At 40.5% G+C, this 17,495-nt stretch overlaps 1 protein-coding gene across 5 annotated transcripts in view; it reads left to right on the top strand.

Annotated features, from left to right (window-relative positions):
* Nucleotides 1-17,495, top strand: part of COL19A1 (collagen type XIX alpha 1 chain) — a 209,414-nt gene that overhangs the window by 115,288 nt on the left and 76,631 nt on the right. For all 5 annotated transcript variants that reach the window (XM_080388821.1, XM_080388820.1, XM_080388823.1 and 2 more), the window contains one exon: nucleotides 3,460-3,513. In XM_080388821.1, coding sequence (XP_080244947.1) covers nucleotides 3,460-3,513 — 54 coding nt within the window. The remainder of the gene's footprint in view (nucleotides 1-3,459; nucleotides 3,514-17,495) is intronic.

Raw genomic sequence — 17,495 nt, 5'->3', positions numbered from 1 at the left:
CTAACTTATTCTTCTGTAGCTTTTTTTCTTAAATCTGTCATTTTTCCTATATTCCCTCAACTAAAGATTATTCTAAGTTTTGGCAACATTTTGTTTGAAAATCTGTCAGCATGTGCTTCATAGCATGCTTGCTTTTTCTTTATTTAGCTTTACAACCAGCATCTTTTCCCTTACCAACGCCTATGGTTTACCTTTTATAAAGGAATTCACAAGTTTCCACTCTCAATTTTCAAGAACTTGTGCAAGCTTCTTGTGCCTGTCTGTGCATCGTGTTTCATCTGTTTTCATAGCCATCCTCGCTCATTGTAATAGATTTTCTAAGTTTCAGATGTACCCGAGCCCATTTCCAGCTTACTGACTCTTTTTTCCCCAGACTACATGGTAATGTTTGAGAGATTTGCACTTGATGTTTCTCAAGCTGCTTCAGGCATGTAAATCCAAGGGGCTTGCCTGGTGTGTGACAGGGACAAGCCCTAAAGACTTCATATGTTATTTCAGTTTGCTTCTACATGAAGTGGGTAGAAGGCTACCACCTTCCAACCTCAAAGGTGGCCTGGCAGATCAGGAAAATCCTGTGCATATCAGGCTACCTGTAAGGATGCATTATATTTTCCTGCCGGTCTGACGCTACAGGAATGGGCTGTTCTTATATCTCACTTTGTCTTGCGCTATTCCTACGCCTCCTGTTGCTCACTGCCATACCACCCTCTTGCCAGAGCGAGACTATCAGGGTGACAGACAGTGAATCATTTTGATAGCTTTGGACGTTGTTTGCCTGGGGAGATGCTACATGTAAAATGGATTTCTTTCTGACATATATGTTTTCAACACAATCAATGGCATATCCCGCGAGGCCACATGCATATACTCGGTCTATATTCTGTCCTTTTCTGTCTGCGGTGGTGGGCTCCCTTGGTGGGCTTTGTCTACCCACTGTGCTGTCTGTGACTTGAGGCAGTCAAGAATCTGATCTTTGATTTCCAGATGGAGATCTCTAGAAGTTAAATAGGCATAAGACCTAAGCAGATACTTTGTCTTCCTACAAATATGTACTTCTGTGCTAAACTGTTACATTCATTGCCAAGATTTACAGAAGTTCAACAGGGGGTGTTTTATTTGTTCCTTTAGACAGATTTCACTGTAGAGTTTTCCATTTAGTTCCTCCCACAGGTTTCTTCTTCAGTTGTTTTTCCAGGATCTCATCCAGTGAATGCTGAACAGGGATAGCATTGCTAAGTCAGTACCGTTACCAGGTTCTGGCAGTTTTACAGCCATATTAGTTAACATGGTTCATGTTGTCTTACCACTTTTTAAACCAAAGATCCCACTGAAGTTAGTGTGAACTTTTACCTCAGTTTCAATGTCAGGATGTGGCTCCTTGTACAGGGTAGTCCTCCCTGCCTAGTTTCCAATTGTAAGCTGCTCTCCTCCCTTTCCTCGAAGATAAACCTCCTTATCTGGTTCCTTTTTCTTGACAATGATATTGTAGAGAGAAGAAAAAGAATAAAAGTCAGTCTTGGACAAAAATGTTGGTTATTAATTATCATTATTGTGCAGTTACATTCTTGTGTAATTTTTGTCCCCTTGGAGCCTTATTGTACAGATATGAGAGGCTAAGTATTTCCTCCTCCATAAAACAGACATTACAGGTTTTCATCTCACTCCCCTGCATAAAGTTGTCCCTATAAATGAAATATTAACAAAACATAACTCCACCTCTTCCTGAATTCTCAGAATCTTTCCACAAATGTAGAATACTGCTAACACTTGGACAGTCAGAATTCTCTGCAAGTTCCAAACTATCCTGAGGAGAAACAGAGAAATTTTATGGAGGTCATATTCACATACTGCTTTATGGGTTTGTGCATGTATAAGCTACTTAACTGCACTGTAATTAACTTACCATGATTTATTTGTTGGACACAACATTGTCATGCATAGTCTAGTTCCATAAACTTTTGCAGAAAGATGGAAATGGTGCCTATCAGTTGTGTAAATGATCCTGAACCTTACCTTGTTTACATTATAAACTGAAGTGAAATACTATCTGAGGTAGTGTTCTAGCTTAAGTGTTTGAAAGTAGAGAAATGAATAGAAAAACTCTTGAACTGACTACTTTTATTTAAAATTTAAGTCATACTTAATTCTAAACAACTTAAAACATCACTGGTAGATACATGATCTAGCAGCTTTGGCATGCCCACTAGTTTCTCAAGTGTATCTTGGGAATTAGAGATTATAAATGAACTTTTAAAATTCATTTCTGGAAATCTGGAGGCTTTAAAAACATGATTCTCGAAGGGCTTTAGTTTACCCTTACTGGGGCAATAAATATGTGTAATTGAGTTTAAATAAAGAGTTCAGAATTTGATCAAAGATGTAACTCAAGTTGAAGCAATATGTGAGTCTGAGTAATTTAAATGGTTAAGAATTTAACATATTAATATTTCAAACTTTTACATAAACTGAAGATAATTTATTTAATTTTGTGATAGCCTGTTAGAATATGCAGTATTGCGTTCAATACTTTTTTTAAAATTATAAAAAGTAGAACTGTTCAGTACTATTTGCTGATTACATTGAAACAGATTTCATATTTCTTGTTGCTATAATGGAAATTGGATAGCTTCCTCGAAGTAATTTTTTTTAGAAATTGTGTTCCAAGGTGACATAAAGTTAAGGGGCAAGGGACACTGTTCCAAGTACAGAGGTGTTATTTGAAGGCTTTATGTTTATATTGTACATTAATCAGATATAAAATTAAAGCCCCAAAGTGTTGGAAACAGTCTGTGATTCTGTCTGTGACTGCAAAGGCAGATTCTTGCGCTGAGTTCAGAAGGCAGGCTCACAAGTCAAGGGTACGTTCAAAACACCCAAAGCTCCTGTGCCTGGTCAGGGGAGAGGGCGAGACAGAAGTGGCTCTGAAGGGTTTTAAAAAGCTGAGCCAGGGACACAGAGGAAGCTGCATGGGGCTGGTTCTTTCAATACAGCAAGCATACAGCCTTCTGCTATATTTAGTCCCATTTCCCTCCCCTCCCTTCCCTTCCCCTCCCCCTTCAGGGACTATATTTGAATTTGAGTTGTAGAGTAAGGTGTCATTCATTTAATGTAGCATTTCTTCCTTTTTTTCTTATGGCATCCAAACTTAACAGGATGAATCACTTTTCATGTAACAATGTAGTTAAACATAGCTATGCTTAAGTAGCACTCACTTACCTCTTCTTTTCCAAATGCTTTGGCCTTTATAAGGAGGAATGTAATTAGTAATTATTGTTTGCATTTTTCTCACACCTGAATATAACGTTATCCTGAAAGAAGTTATTATGAATAACCTATTTTTATTATTAGAAATAAATGCTTTGTCTTGACATCTGACTCTTTGGCTTAGTCTTACTTCTATAGAATAATGTAAGATAAATAACACTGAATGCTACATTTGTTTAATGTTTGTATTTTCAGGGTTTGCCAGGACTGGAGGGTCCCCAAGGTCCACCTGGCAAAGAAGGTCAAAGGGTGAGTAAACTTGCTGAACAGCTGGTGAGCGTGCTAACTGACCTTGATGTGTGACTTCTTTCTAAGCATTAATAAAAAATGGAAAGGTAGCAGCTGAGTATGAAGCATGCTGACAACAAACCAAGCTTTGACATTTGAGGTTTCTCTTCAGTTGAAGGCGATTTAACAATTTCAACCATCTAAATTGTTTTAATGACTGGCAGCACAGATGTAGATATTGTCATTTGTGCAACATGTTTCTGCTGTAATTTTAAGTGAAAGAATATTAAAATTGCACAGAAGTTTTCATTTTATTGCAGGGACAGACCTGACTATGCCTAAGATATATAAAAATATGAACTTAAGGTCATTATCTAAAAGATTAGGAGAAACCAGAACTCGTGACCCAAGTTTTGTTGCAGATGCAGTTATGCAAGTGTCAAAGCCTAACATGTATATACAGAGAAGAGAGATATGGCAAGGGGTGTGAGGGAGACATTATGCCCAAGACATGAAATAAATCTTCGGTTATTCAGAATTTTAATACAATGAAGTAACTGACTGACTGGTTTCTCTGTGTTATGTTTTTGTTCTCCCTGACTTACTGAATTTGATAGTTCAATAGAACAGATAATGAATATTTATGATTGCAGTATCACAAGAAATAATTCAGTTTTGACAGCGTATAATCTAGTCTGTTCCTAAAAGTTTGGGAAGACATTCAGACTCAAACATTTCAGTATTTTATGAATTAAATTGTGTCCAGCTTGTGTTTTCAGAGTTGGGTGTCTCAGTAATTCTTGGTATGTTTAGGCAACTTGATATTTAGTATCTCAGTTAAATTATCTGTAGTGGACGAATTTGGTATTACTCATCATTAATCTTAGTCAACTACAGTGAATTATTAAAAGCCAGATTAGCAACTGCAGTAATAGAAATAATAATAACAGAAGACCAGTTCTTGAACTAAGGAACTAATGGTGTATAGGCCCCAAAGCTATGTTTTTTATTGTTTTTTAATATATAAAAATAGTACTAAATTTCACTGAAGTTGAACATGAAAATTTGAAACCTCAGGTTATTTAAGTTTCACAGTAAGGATTGAGAATTCATTCAGGAAAAGTCAATGCAGTAAGGGAGAATCAAAAGTTATGTGGTGAATATGCTATTAAAGCATATTTAGTAGTATATTAAAATGCTGTCATGCTATTAAAGATTTTGTAATTACTATTACTGTTATGTAATTAAATATCCAGGATACAGAAAAGCTTTGGATATTCAGTTTTAGCATATTTAGAGTTTTCCTGTGGAGTATTGAATCTGAAGAAACAGACAGTTTCTTAGTTCTTCCTTAGGAACATTTATAAATGTGGCTGTGTTTTAGAGACATTGCTCTTTGAACTAATTTTTTGAGGCAAATGTTCAGAGTTAGCACACTGTATTATATATAATGGTGGATAAATGAATTTGGAAATACTTTTCTTCGCTATTTTGCAGTGGGAATTAGGGGGTTGACATTCATCATAGACATTTCCTATTGGCACATGAATTTGAACTGCTGTCTCACTCCAATATCTAGAAAAACAGGAGCACTGATTGTCTTATAATCTTGGCCATGCACGCAGTTGCCTTGAGCCAAACAATGGGAACAGCAGACTGTAAAGCTTCAGCATCTGTCTTGATCTTTCTAATGGTGAGATGCTCACAATACTCCTGCTGCTAGCTACCCCCACCCAAGCATTAATAACATAGTTTGCAATCTTAATTCAACTCCCATGTGCACTTGCATTTCCAACACATTTAATTACATAATAACATACTGTTTGTAACAAGATCTCAGCTCTGGTTAATGACGAACAGGATGCTGCACATGTAATGGCTATTAAACATTATTCCTTTTTATTTAATTGTAGATGTCATGTTCCTCTGTTCTACTTTCAGCAGATCCTCCAAATCTTTCACATTATATGAAGTTATTGGTTTTGTCATGGACTATCTTCTGAAGATTGAGGCATAATATTGAGTGTGTAACTGATTATTTTTCATCATGTTGTTCAGATCTGAAAGTGATACTGTGCCCATTTTGCAGACTGGAAGTAAAACATACTAGGAGAAAAACTTACTCCAAAACATTTGAAAATATCTATTCAATTTTTATACAACACTTTGAAAGCATCATTATTTTTTTAAAACTTCCCATTTGCATTGTACTTTTTAAATTCAAAGTTTAATTTCCACTTACATCAGGAGCATTTTTAACTGTTCAACTCCTTTGACCATTAGGCTTAGATTAATAATGAGTTGAGAGTAGAAACATAAAGGGTGTATGTTTGAGACTTCTCAATACACATTAAAGCAAGATATAAGGAACCATATAAACATAAAGCTATAAAGAGGAAGATTAACTATGTTAATGGTGATATTGTCAAAAACTGAAAGAAACATGTAGAAGGCTCATGTTCGATCTAGTGACTTAGGAAATGAGCAGTACTGAGATGGGAAGGGAAGAAAAAAAGCCATGCCAGTGGATTTCTTCCCTCTTTGAATTGAGCCTGCATTTTCATTTCTAGACTGTTCTAGGTGGGATTTTGTTACGTCATAGAATCATTTAGGTTGGCAAAGACCTTTGAGATCATCAAGTCCAACCGTTGACGCAGGACTGCCAAGTCCACCACTAAACCATGTTACCAAGCACTGCGTCTACACATCTTTTAAAGAACTCCAATGATCATTCTACCACATCCCTGGAGCAGTCTGTTCCGATGCTTGACCACCCTTTCAGTGAAGACATTTTTCCTAATATCCAATCTAAACCTCCCCTGGCACAAGTTGAGGCCATTTCCTCTTGTCCTGTGGCTTGTTATCTGGGAGAAGAGACTGACACCCACCTGCCTACAGCCTCATTTCAGGTAGAGAGCAGTAAGATCCCCCTTGAGTCTACTTTTCTCCAGGCTAAACAACCCCACTTCCCACAGCTGCTCCTCATAACACCTGTGCTCCAGACCCTTCACCAGCTTCGTTGCCCTTCTCTGGACACGCGCCAGCACCTCAGTGTCCCTCTTGAAAGCCCAAAACTGAACACAGGATTTGAGGTGAGTGAGTACAGGGGAACAATTAGTTCCCTAGTCCTGCTGGCCACACTGTTTTGGATACCAGCCAGGCTGCTGTTTGCCGCCTTGGCCACCTGGGCACACTGCTGGCTCACGCTCAGCCGGCCATCAACCAGCACCCCCAGGTCCTTTTCTGCCAGGCAGCTTTCCAGCCACTCTGCCCCAAGCCCGTAGCGTTGTGTGGGGTTGCTGTGACCCCAGTGCAGGACCCGGCCCTGAGCCTCGCTGAACCTCATGCAGCTGGCCTTGGCCCATCGGTCCAGCCTGTCCAGATCCCTCTGCAGAGCCTTCCTGCCCTGAAGCAGATCAACAGTTCCCCCCAACTTGGTGGTGTCTGCAAACTACTGAGGGTGCACTTGATCCCCTCATCCAGCTCATTGATAAAGATACTGAACAGAGCTGGCCCCCACACTGAGCCCTGGGGAACACCACTTGTGACCAGCTGCCATCTGGATGTAACTCCACCACCACTCTGGGCTTGGCCAGCCAGCCAGCTTCTTACCCAGCAAAGAGCACACCCATCCAAGCCTTGAGCACCAGTTTCTCCAGGAGGATGCTGTGGGAGATGGTGTCAAAGGCTTTACTAAGGTCCAGGTAGACAACATCCACAGCGTCTCCCCACTAGGTGGGTCATCTTGTCATAGAAGGAGATCAGGTTTGTCAAGCAGGACCTGCTTTTCATAAACTCATGCTGTCTGGGCCTGATTCCCTGGTTCTGCTGCATGTGCTGCGTGATGGCACTCAGGATGATCTGCTCCATAATCTTCCCTGGCACCAAGGTCAGGCTGACAGGCCTGTAGTTTCCTGGATACTCCTCCTTGCCCTTGTTGTAGATGAGCATCACATTGGCTAACCTCCAGGCTTCTGGGAGCTCTCCAGTTTGCCATGAATGCAGATAAATGATGGAGAGTAGCTTGGTGAATTCCTCTGTCAGCTCAATCCTTGGATATCCTTGGTTGCCATCCAGCCCCATAGACTTCTGTGTATTTAAGTAGAGCAGCAGGTGACCAACCATTTCCTCCTGAACTGTGGAGACTTCATTCTGTTCCTCCTCGTCCTTGTCTTTCAGCTCAGGGGGCTGATTACCCAGAGAGTAACTTGCTATCAAAGACTGAGGCAAAGTAATCACTGGGTGCATCAGCCTTTTCCTCATCCCTTGTGGCAATGTTCCCCCCCACATCCAATAAAGGGTACACGTTTTCCTTGGCCCTCCTTTTCGTTTCTAATGTATCTGTAAAAACATTTTTTGATCTTTTAAGGCAGTGGCCAGCCTCAGTTGTAGGTGGGCTTTTGCCTCTCTAATCTTCTCCTTGCATAACCGTGCAACATCCTTCAGTCCTCCTGAGTTGCCTGCCCCTTCTTCCAAAGGTAGTAAGCTCTCCTTTTTTCCCTGCGTTCCAGCCAAAGCTCTCTGTTCAGCCAGGCTGGTTGTCTTCTCTGCTGGTTTGTCTTCTGGCACGTGGGGATGGCCTGTCCTGCACCTTTATGATTTCCTTCTTGAGAAGTATCCAGCCTTTCTGGACCCCTTGGCCCTTCAGATCTGTGTCCCAAGGGACTCTGTCAGCCATGGTTGTAAACAGGCCAAATTTGGCCCTCTGGAAGTCCAAGGTAGAAGTTCTGCTGACTTCCCTCCTTCTCTGAAAACTCTTATCATCTCATAATCACTGCACCCAAGATTTCCTCCAACCACCAGTCCTTCCCTGTTTGTAAAGAGCGGCTCCAGTGGGGCATCTCCCCTGGTTGGCTCACTCACCAGCTGTGTCAAGAAGTTATCCTCCACACAATCCAGGAACCTCCCAGTCTGTTCCCTATCTGCTGTGTTGTATTTCCAATAGACATCTGGTAGGTTGAAGTCCCCATGAGAGCAAGGGCTAGCGATCTTGAGACTTCTCCCAGTTGCTTGTAGAATGTTTTGTCTGTCTCTTCATCCTAGTTGGATGGTCTGTAACAGACCAGGGCATCCACCCTCAGTGACATGGCCCTCCCCCTGGTCTTTACCTATAAATATTCAACCTTGTTGTTACCATCATTCAACTTTAGACAGTCAAAACACTCCCTGACATATGGAGCGACCTCACCTCTCCTACTGCCTCTCCTTCCTTGCCTATCCCCTCTTGAAGGGTTTGTAGTCATCCATTGCAACACTCCACTCATGCGAGTTATCCCACCATGTTTCCATGATGTCATAGTCTTCCTGCTGCATGACGGCTTCCAGCTCCTCCTGTGTGTTGTCCATGCATTGAGCATCGGCATAGATGTACTTCAGCTGTGCTATTGTTCTTGCCTCCAACCCTGGGAAGCCACCCCCAGCTTCATCTCTACAAGCTTGGTTTTATTCCCTTCCCCCTTCGAATCTAGTTTAAAGCTCTCTTGATGGGCCCTGCTCACTCCTGACCTAAAATCCTTTTCCCCTTTCGAGACAGGTGAACCTCATCTGTTGCCAGCAGACTTGGTGCTGTGTAAACTGACCCCTGATCAAACAGCCCAAAATGCAGCCACTGACATGGGGCCCCGAGCCAGGTATTGAGCTGTGTGATCTTCCAATTACATGCCCTGTCATTCCCTGCAGCTGGCTGGCAGGGCAGAAGAAAACAACTCATTGCGCTCCTGATCCCTCAAGCCAGTCACCCCAAGGCCCAGAGATCTCTCTTGATTGCCCTCAGGCATCGTGTCATTTGGACTTCATCATTGCCCACTTGGAAGACCAGTAGGGGACAGTAATCAGAGGGCAGTACCAGACAAGGGAGTTTTCTCATGACATCCCTCACCCAGGCCCCAGGGAGGCAGCAGACCTCCCTGTGGGTTGGGTGCGGTTGGCACACCAGGCCGTCCATTCCTCTGAGTGGAGTTGCCGATGACAACCACCTTTCTGGTCTTTCTAGCAGAGCTGGTCATGATGTGTGGGGTTGACCGACTCTCCCTGGCTCCTCCAACCTGGACGGGCTTTCCTCTGCATCCTTGACTTTTCTACTTCCTCTCTCAGCTCCACCACCAGGCTGAGCAGATCATCCACCTGGTCACACTTCACACATTTGTTATCTCTGCTGCTTTCCGGTAGCAATGACAAGCTCAGGCACTCCCTGCAGCCTGTGACCTGCAAAGCTGCACGTTTTCGTGGGAGCTCCATCTGGGTTGCCACAAGCCTTCTGGTGCTGGCTTTTGGCTGAGTGAAAGCCATGGCTAGGTTTCTTCTGGAGGGGGGCAATGACCATTACTGGACCTCCTTCTCTCTGAGCTGTTAGGGGGACAGCACCTTTCCTGCACGAGCTGCTGTGCAAGCTACTGCACCGTGCCCTGTGTGCCTGCTTGGTTTGCCACGCGCCCTGGGGGCTACTTTTGTAGGTGAGAGGGGTTTAGCTGCCTTCACTCCTGGCCCTGCCTACACTGAGTCAGAGCTCATCACCCCACCTACACTGATCAGAGATCATCCAAGATTAAGTTTAATATTAGAACTACTAAGAAATACCAAAGGTGGGACCCTGTCCCAGAGTGAGCGCTCATCTCCCTGTGTTCATTATAGAGGTAACTAGGACAAATGTTTCCCTGTTAAGAGGAGTAAGTCTGGGTAGTAGTATTTCTTTCACCTCACAGGAATAATCTGCATCAAAAATTACATAGCAAAAATACATATAGTAATTATTATGGAAGTAGAATAAGTATTATTGTGTACCATTGTGTAATTATAATTAACATAAAGATTAACTGAATTGTAGATTTTTAGTTCAAAGTTATACAAACCTTAAAATACTTATTGACATATGTGTGAAATTGGCTTACAAGCACAAATTTACAACATCACTGAATTAGATGATGACTGTGGGTTATTTATTTCAAGAGTAAAGGGGGATGAGTACTTGATTTCAAATAAAGTGATAATAGCTTTTATCCAATGGATACACTGTAGATAAAGTTACATGGTATCATTTGAGTTAACAAATAATTATTAATATACTAAATATGTTACATTATGTGGCTTAGTGATATGATGTATTACTGCTGTACGATCATACTGGGATATGATCTTGCTGCCACGTCAAAAAGAGCAGTTTAGGTTCTTACACGTTGAAGTGATGGTACGCAAATAAGTCAGCAATGGAAATTGATGACAGAAGTGTCTGAAATGTCTTCTGTCAGAGTTAATCTCCCTGGATGCTTTCCAGAGAGCACAAAGGACAGAAGAGTGTGCAGAAAACAGTGTACGCTAATGTGATATGTTTACAGAAATATACTGTAGGGAGATCATTCATAATGATAGAGATGAAGCCCTGAAAGCTCTTTGATAAGATCAGTGCAGCATTAAAGGATCCTGTATCAGGATGCATGACCTATTTTTGGTTTTGCTTAAGAGAAAATTTTGAACTCACTTAAAATTTTAAGTAGTGCAGTCATGGAGAACAACTAGTGCAGTGATAAATAAAAATTGGATTCTTATGCATATTACTACTTTCATACTGCTGTAGTAGCAAAATGTATAAATATTTATTTTCTGAATAAACAAACGCATTAATAGCCTAGTATTTAGCAAGTATGTTAGTGATATTTATAAGAGTAAACTCGTTAGTTCCCATTCTTTGAAGATTTTGACTCCTTTTCCTCTCATCTCCTTTGTTAGGTCTTCTCATTTTGCACATAGCTAGCTTATGCAGAAGTAAGCAATCTTCATGAGGCACAAATAATAATCTTCAGACTTAGATAGCTTGTTTCCTTTGCAGAGCCATAAAAAAGCAGCAACAGAGTTGTGAGCTAAAGTGAAGCAATCGGCTTTCTGTTTACTGCTGTTCTTCTGTACCTGTTCCAAAGGAACTACTTAGTATTTGCTGTAGCTCTATTAAGAAAAAAAAAAAAAAAAAAAAAAAAAAGGTATACATGGTGCATTCTTATTTACGGTGTTACTTAGAAGAGGAAAACAATGGTTCTGGCAGAAGAAATAGTAGCTACATGATAATCTGGCTATATCCAGAGACCACACAGTGAACTTGTTTCTGATTCTTAACCAACCTGAGACGTATACGGCACTCATGTAAAGGTCATCTTTGTTGTGACAATGTCTTGAGTGAGCTTAGTTAAATTTTGTGTGAACACGTACTGCCCTTTTTTTTTCTCCTTTTGCTAGTACCCTCTTCCACTCATGTGTTAGCCAGCATTGTGTGTTCCTGTGGGTGCAAGGAGTCCTCAAACCTTGACTGTTCTTATAAAAAGCCAGTGTTTCTCCTTGCTGTACCACTAGTGACTTTGTATAATTTTTTTTAGTTTTATTGTCTTCGGTGGAGTGCTTTGTGTTAGATATAAGACCATGCTAAGAAGGATTCTTTGGTTTTAGTTCTGGTCACTGGGAGAAGTGGGCCAGTAGAAACAGCTACTTGTTCCCTTTCCCTCATTCCTGTATGAGAAATGTTAGACCATTCTGCGGGCACTACATTCATACGTAACTTTTCAGTGTCCCTCTTGTTGGCTTCAGGCATTCAGAACAGCATGTTACTGCTGCAGCAACTTGATACTATTACACCAGTGCTCAGAATGACATCAGGAGCTTCTGAAGGTAATTAAATGTTACTCAGGAAAGTTCCTGGTCCAATATTACTGATCAGCAAAAGTTAGAAAGATTGGGTGCTAACCTAGCAGTGTGGAATTTAAACCACAATGGACAACTACACCATCTTCCTGGCTGCCTGTGTTATGCAGGACTTTATTATTTTTCTCAATATTCCTGCCCTTTATTTAAGTATTTTCTTTCACAGAAGTACAATTTCCACCTGAAAGACATCTGCAAATAGACTTCACAAGTCTCCTTCTTCAGTGTTTCTAGCCAATTTCACATTTCAAGATGTGCTTTTTATTTTTCACTCGGGCATGTAGCTTAAGCCTCCAACAACTGGTTTTTTTTAATGTCTGCTTTACATTAAAGAGATGTTTAAAGGGTTTTTTTCTTTGTAATCAAATCACCATTCTGTTTCTTTTTGAGAAAATTCAAGTAATTCATGCTGCCCGTGTAAAGATTTTTTTAAAGTCTTTAATTTTGTCACGTTGCTATACTTTCTTAAAAATTTCTACCACTTGCAATTACAGACTTCATGGACTTTTCCAGACTCTGCCTTTACTATGCTCAATGCAGTGAAGTGAAACATGTATTTCCAAACTATAATTCTAAAGGTTTTGGAAATTAATTTCACTTGGATATCTTTGTAGAAGGGATTTTCCCTGAACTTGATGCATTTTTTATAAATACTATTTTTTCTGAAAATGATTTATTTTTTTAATATAATAGTTCAGTGAATTCCAAAAATGCTCTTAATGAGAAGCATCAAAGCAACTGTGTTATACAGCTATATTGTGACATCTAGAAATGGTCATTTTTCATTTTCAGTTGGCCTATAGAAGAGCCAGGCCCAGCACACAGCTCACATACACAGCAGTTTCTGCAGCGGTTTCTGCTTCTTTGATATTATCTTGGTATCTTCTTGAGCTTCTGGGTACTTTTTCTGGGATTTGGGTACTTCTGGGAAACCTCTGAGAAAACAGGGTGCCTGCTGCTGCCGGGTAGGGCTAGGGTAAGGGTAGCTCTAGTGGCTTCTATCGAACTCCATCAGCTGTCCTTGATCAGTGGGTGCCTGCAGCCTCTGTTCTAGCTGGCCCCTGATTAGGGAGGGTCGAGCACACTTTTAGCCTGTGCCAGGAAGAGGACTGGATAGCAGCCAGATGATGCAGCAGTTTGTGTAGTGATAACAGAAGCAGCCAACAGATATGCAGCAGTTTGCAGAGCAGTTCATGCAGAAAGGAACAAAGAAGAGGCCAGCAAACTTCTTCTGTCCAGCATACACTTCCTTAAAGATGATGGTCACAAAGCACAAGACCCAGGCACTGCTGAAGTAACCGTTTGCTGTCAGCCTTGCACCCACACAGCTTTGGATGGAGGACACAGCTCTGTAAGTTCGTGGGGCCTGGCAGGTTGAATCCGCAAGTGCAGAGGGAGCTGGCTGATATCATTGCAAGGCCACTTTTGATTATCTTTGGGCGGTCGTGGTGACTGACAGAGGTTCCTGAAGACTGGAAAAGAACAAATACCACTTCAGGAAGGAAGATCTGGGGAACTACAGGCCAGCCTCACCTCAGTCCCTGGGAATATGATAGAGGAAGTCCTCCTCAAATCATTTCCAGGGCACATAACTGACAAGAAGATGATTGGGATAGTCTGTGTGGGCTCATGAAGGGGAAATTATAGTTGACCAACTACATTGCCTTCTAGAATGAGCCGACTGGTTCGGTGGATGAAAGGTGAGTAGTGGGTATTGTTGACTTCCACTTTAGCAAAGCTAACTTGACTTCATCTCATAAACTTCATGGACAAGCTGATGAAGTACAGGTTAGATAAATAGATGGTGAGGTGGATTGAAGACCAGCTGAACAACTGGGCCCAGAGGGTTGTGATCAGTGGCACAAAGTCTAGATGGAGACGAGTCAGTAGTGGTATACCCCAGGGCCCAGTACTGGAGCCAGTACTGTTCAGCACCTTCGTGAACAACCCAGACAATGGAGCAGAATGTAGAAGAGAACTAGGGCAAGAGGAATCACATGAAGTTTAACAAGGGGGAAATGCACAATCCTGCATCTAGGGATCAATAACCCCAGGTATCAGTATATACTGGAAGCAAATTATCTGTGAAGAAGCTTTGTGGAGAAGTACCTGCTGGACAACAAGCAGACCATGAGCCAGCAATGCACCCTTGTGGTACAAAAGGGCCAACAATATCCTGGGCTGCATTTGGAAGAGCGTTGCCAGCAGGTCAGGGGAGGTATCCTTCCCCTTTGCTCAGCGCTGGTGAAGACTACATGGACTTACTGAAGTGGATCTAGCACAAGGATGCAAAGCAGATTGAAGGGACTGGAGCTTCTTTCATAAAAGGAGAGGCTGAGAGAGCCGAGACTCTTCAGCCTGGAGAAGAGAACGCTAAGGGAGATCTTTTCAGTGTGTATAAATTCTTGATGTGAGGGGATGAAGAAGAGGCAGCCAGATTCTCCTCTGTAGTAGCCAGTGATGGGACAAGAGGCAGCAGACACACATTTAAAACCAGGAAATTCCGTCTGAACACAAGAAAACACTTTTTTATTGTGAGGGCGGTCAAGTACTTATACAGGTTGCCCAGAAAGGTTGTGGAGTCTCCATCTGTGGAGATGTTCAGAAATCAAGTAGACACAGTGCTGGACAATAGACCCTGCTTGAGGAGGGAGGTGGCACTAGATGATCTCATGAGGTCCCTCCAGTCCAGATGATTCTGTGATTTTTTAACGAGCTCTAGCTTATTCTCAGCATAGCTGCCAACAACCTCATTGTCATGTGTTAATAAGATTATTTTAAATGTTTCATATGTATTTAAACAGACTCATTCTCTACCATGGTCTTTTCCCTGGTTCCAGTGAAATTGACAGTTAAAATATTTACAAATTTTTCTATAGTACCACAGCCATAATCCTGACTCTGTATTCCTTGGGAAGTTGCAGGTGTCTTGATGTAAATATTTTCGGAACAGCTTCCTTATTTCCAATTGTTGTGTTTATAATACCAAATACTTCACTTAAGAAGAAGTTATTTTAGCATTATATTAGTAATAAATTAAACACCTCATAAAACTGAGAGTCCTTTGGATTGTCACTTCTAGAAGTTTCAGCATTGATCTCACTAAAATTATCTATTGGGAGTGGGACCTTGAGAAATTTGCCTTATCTTAGTAACTTTACTCTCTAAGATTACAAGGTTTTCTAATCGAGCATGAATAAAATTATTATGACACAGTAGAAAATCTTCCAAAGTAATTAAATGGGCAGGGAGCTGTAGATTTTCTTAACATAATTATTTAGTGACATAAAATTTAATTTAAATTCAGATTGCCTTTATCTGGTTTATAGGACTTAAATATTTCTTTGACATAATTTATCTTCTAGTTCAGTGAGTAAATGTTGTACTTAACCAATTGTAAAACAAGCTTTCCAGAGCAACAATAATTACTGCATAGTTGGTCAGGATCCTGGCACAGTGTAAACAGTATTTTTCACAGCTACAGGTCTGGCATTTTGGAATCTCTTTTAATCTTCTCAGTCTTTCCTGACTTTGATGTAAGTTGTTTTTAAGTATGCAGAGCTCCAGTCTGATTCTGTCTTTAAGTTGGAGTGCCGCACATTTGTTCACTCAGGTATTTAACAATCTAAAAATGCTTAATATAAAAGAGGGAGATAATTTTCGGTTTTTCTACCAGAATGTCTCTACCTTAAAAGTGGAGATAATAACCAGTAAGGTAGAATACAGCTAAAAAAAAAAAAAAATATTACATAATTTTATTTTTTTCCCCCATTTTGGCATTTAATAAATGGGATGAAAAAGGTTGTAATGTAGAATGTTAAAGACAGATTTTTCAATTAGAAAAAAGTACTATCATTTTTTCTTTGTTACTTTCCATTGAAGAAGTTATCCAAAAATGTAACTTTTATTGGAATAACATAATTATTTCACTTTTAAGATCTCATTTAGAATTTTCAGGCTCCCTGCCAAATACTCTATTATCAGTATTTCTTTTAATGTCTCTTAGCAAAAGGCATAGCAACATAAGAAAATAAGAAAATATTTCTCGTAATTAAAAATTAGTATGTCTATTATAGAAACATCTAAATGTAGTTGGAAATATTTCTACAAGTTATTTTGAATTTGCAACATGCTTCTGTGAATACACTTGAAAAGTTATCATGGGTTTTGTGTAGGGATTTGTTGGCAAAATAGGTTGTGGCATTTCACTTCTTGGCACTGCTACGCCTGTTTAAGGATATTTTTTTTTATGTTTGTTAAATGCATTTGAATAATATTACATAATCTGGCTAGGCGCTGCTTTTTAGCATTTTATGAAATGAAGAAACTAGAGTTTATTGAAAATCATTCCTAAAATTGGAAAGCCAAGGTTGAGTGCAGGAATGCTTCTGCATTAGCGAGTTGCTCCTTAGTGACTTTTCTTCCAGAACAGGAGATTAGGGTCTGTGTGCTCTATTCTTCTGTGAGCCGTGTTTCTGTGAAAGGCTTTAATGGGATATGAGGGACAGACTTTCACTTGTTTTCTGCAAACGGCTTAATTTCTTGCCTTCTGGCCTTATTTGCTGTGAATTTATTCAGTTTTAACATTTAATACAGAGGTTAAGTTGTAATACAGTGGTTACCATAATACATCCCCAAGGCTGAGGCTAAGGTTAATAGGATTGAAGAAGGAATTGTACATTCAAATCCTAATACTGTATTACTGAAACTAAGAAAGGTTTCATTGACTGTGACAAAGATTTCCAATTTATGAAAGAAAATGTCCAAACTATGAGATTTCTAAGGATTAAAAAAACGCACCTAAAACCAGTGCAATTATGACACTGCCAAAGTTAATGGCAAAACTCTTATTTAACAGCAGTGTTAACTGTCAAAGCCCCCTTTAAAAATTCTCAAATTTTTGGCTAAACCTGTAATGGAAAATGACTCTGTATTTAGGCTGTGCATTTGTTATAGTTTTGTGATTTTCACTTTGTGATCCGTCAAATAGTTGATTGAGATCCCGGCGAACGTTATCCTGTCCCACAACCAATTGGTGGATGTACTGTTGAGTAACTGGGTTGGATGGGTGATTGCTCTGATTTTTGTGAATAATTTTAATCTTCTGTTTCCAATTAGCTCTTGATCTGACTTTCTTATTGATACCACCATGTGACATCTCCCTTCATTCCCCTAAAATAGCAGTGTGGCAAGCTTTTTTTCTGGTAAAATAGGGAGCAGAAGACTGTCACCAGCTTTGGGCTGGGCTGGGTTTCCTCTGGGTTAGAGTTGGTTGGAGCTCTGTAAACTCCATGTGAACTGCCAGGAGCACTGGTTTGTGA

This window comes from Falco punctatus, assembly GCF_963210335.1.
Source record: "Falco punctatus genome assembly, chromosome: 5".
Classification (NCBI taxonomy): Eukaryota; Metazoa; Chordata; class Aves; order Falconiformes; family Falconidae; genus Falco; species Falco punctatus.
The sequence above is the reverse complement of the archived record's forward strand: the minus strand, read 5'-3'. Positions and strand labels throughout refer to the sequence as shown.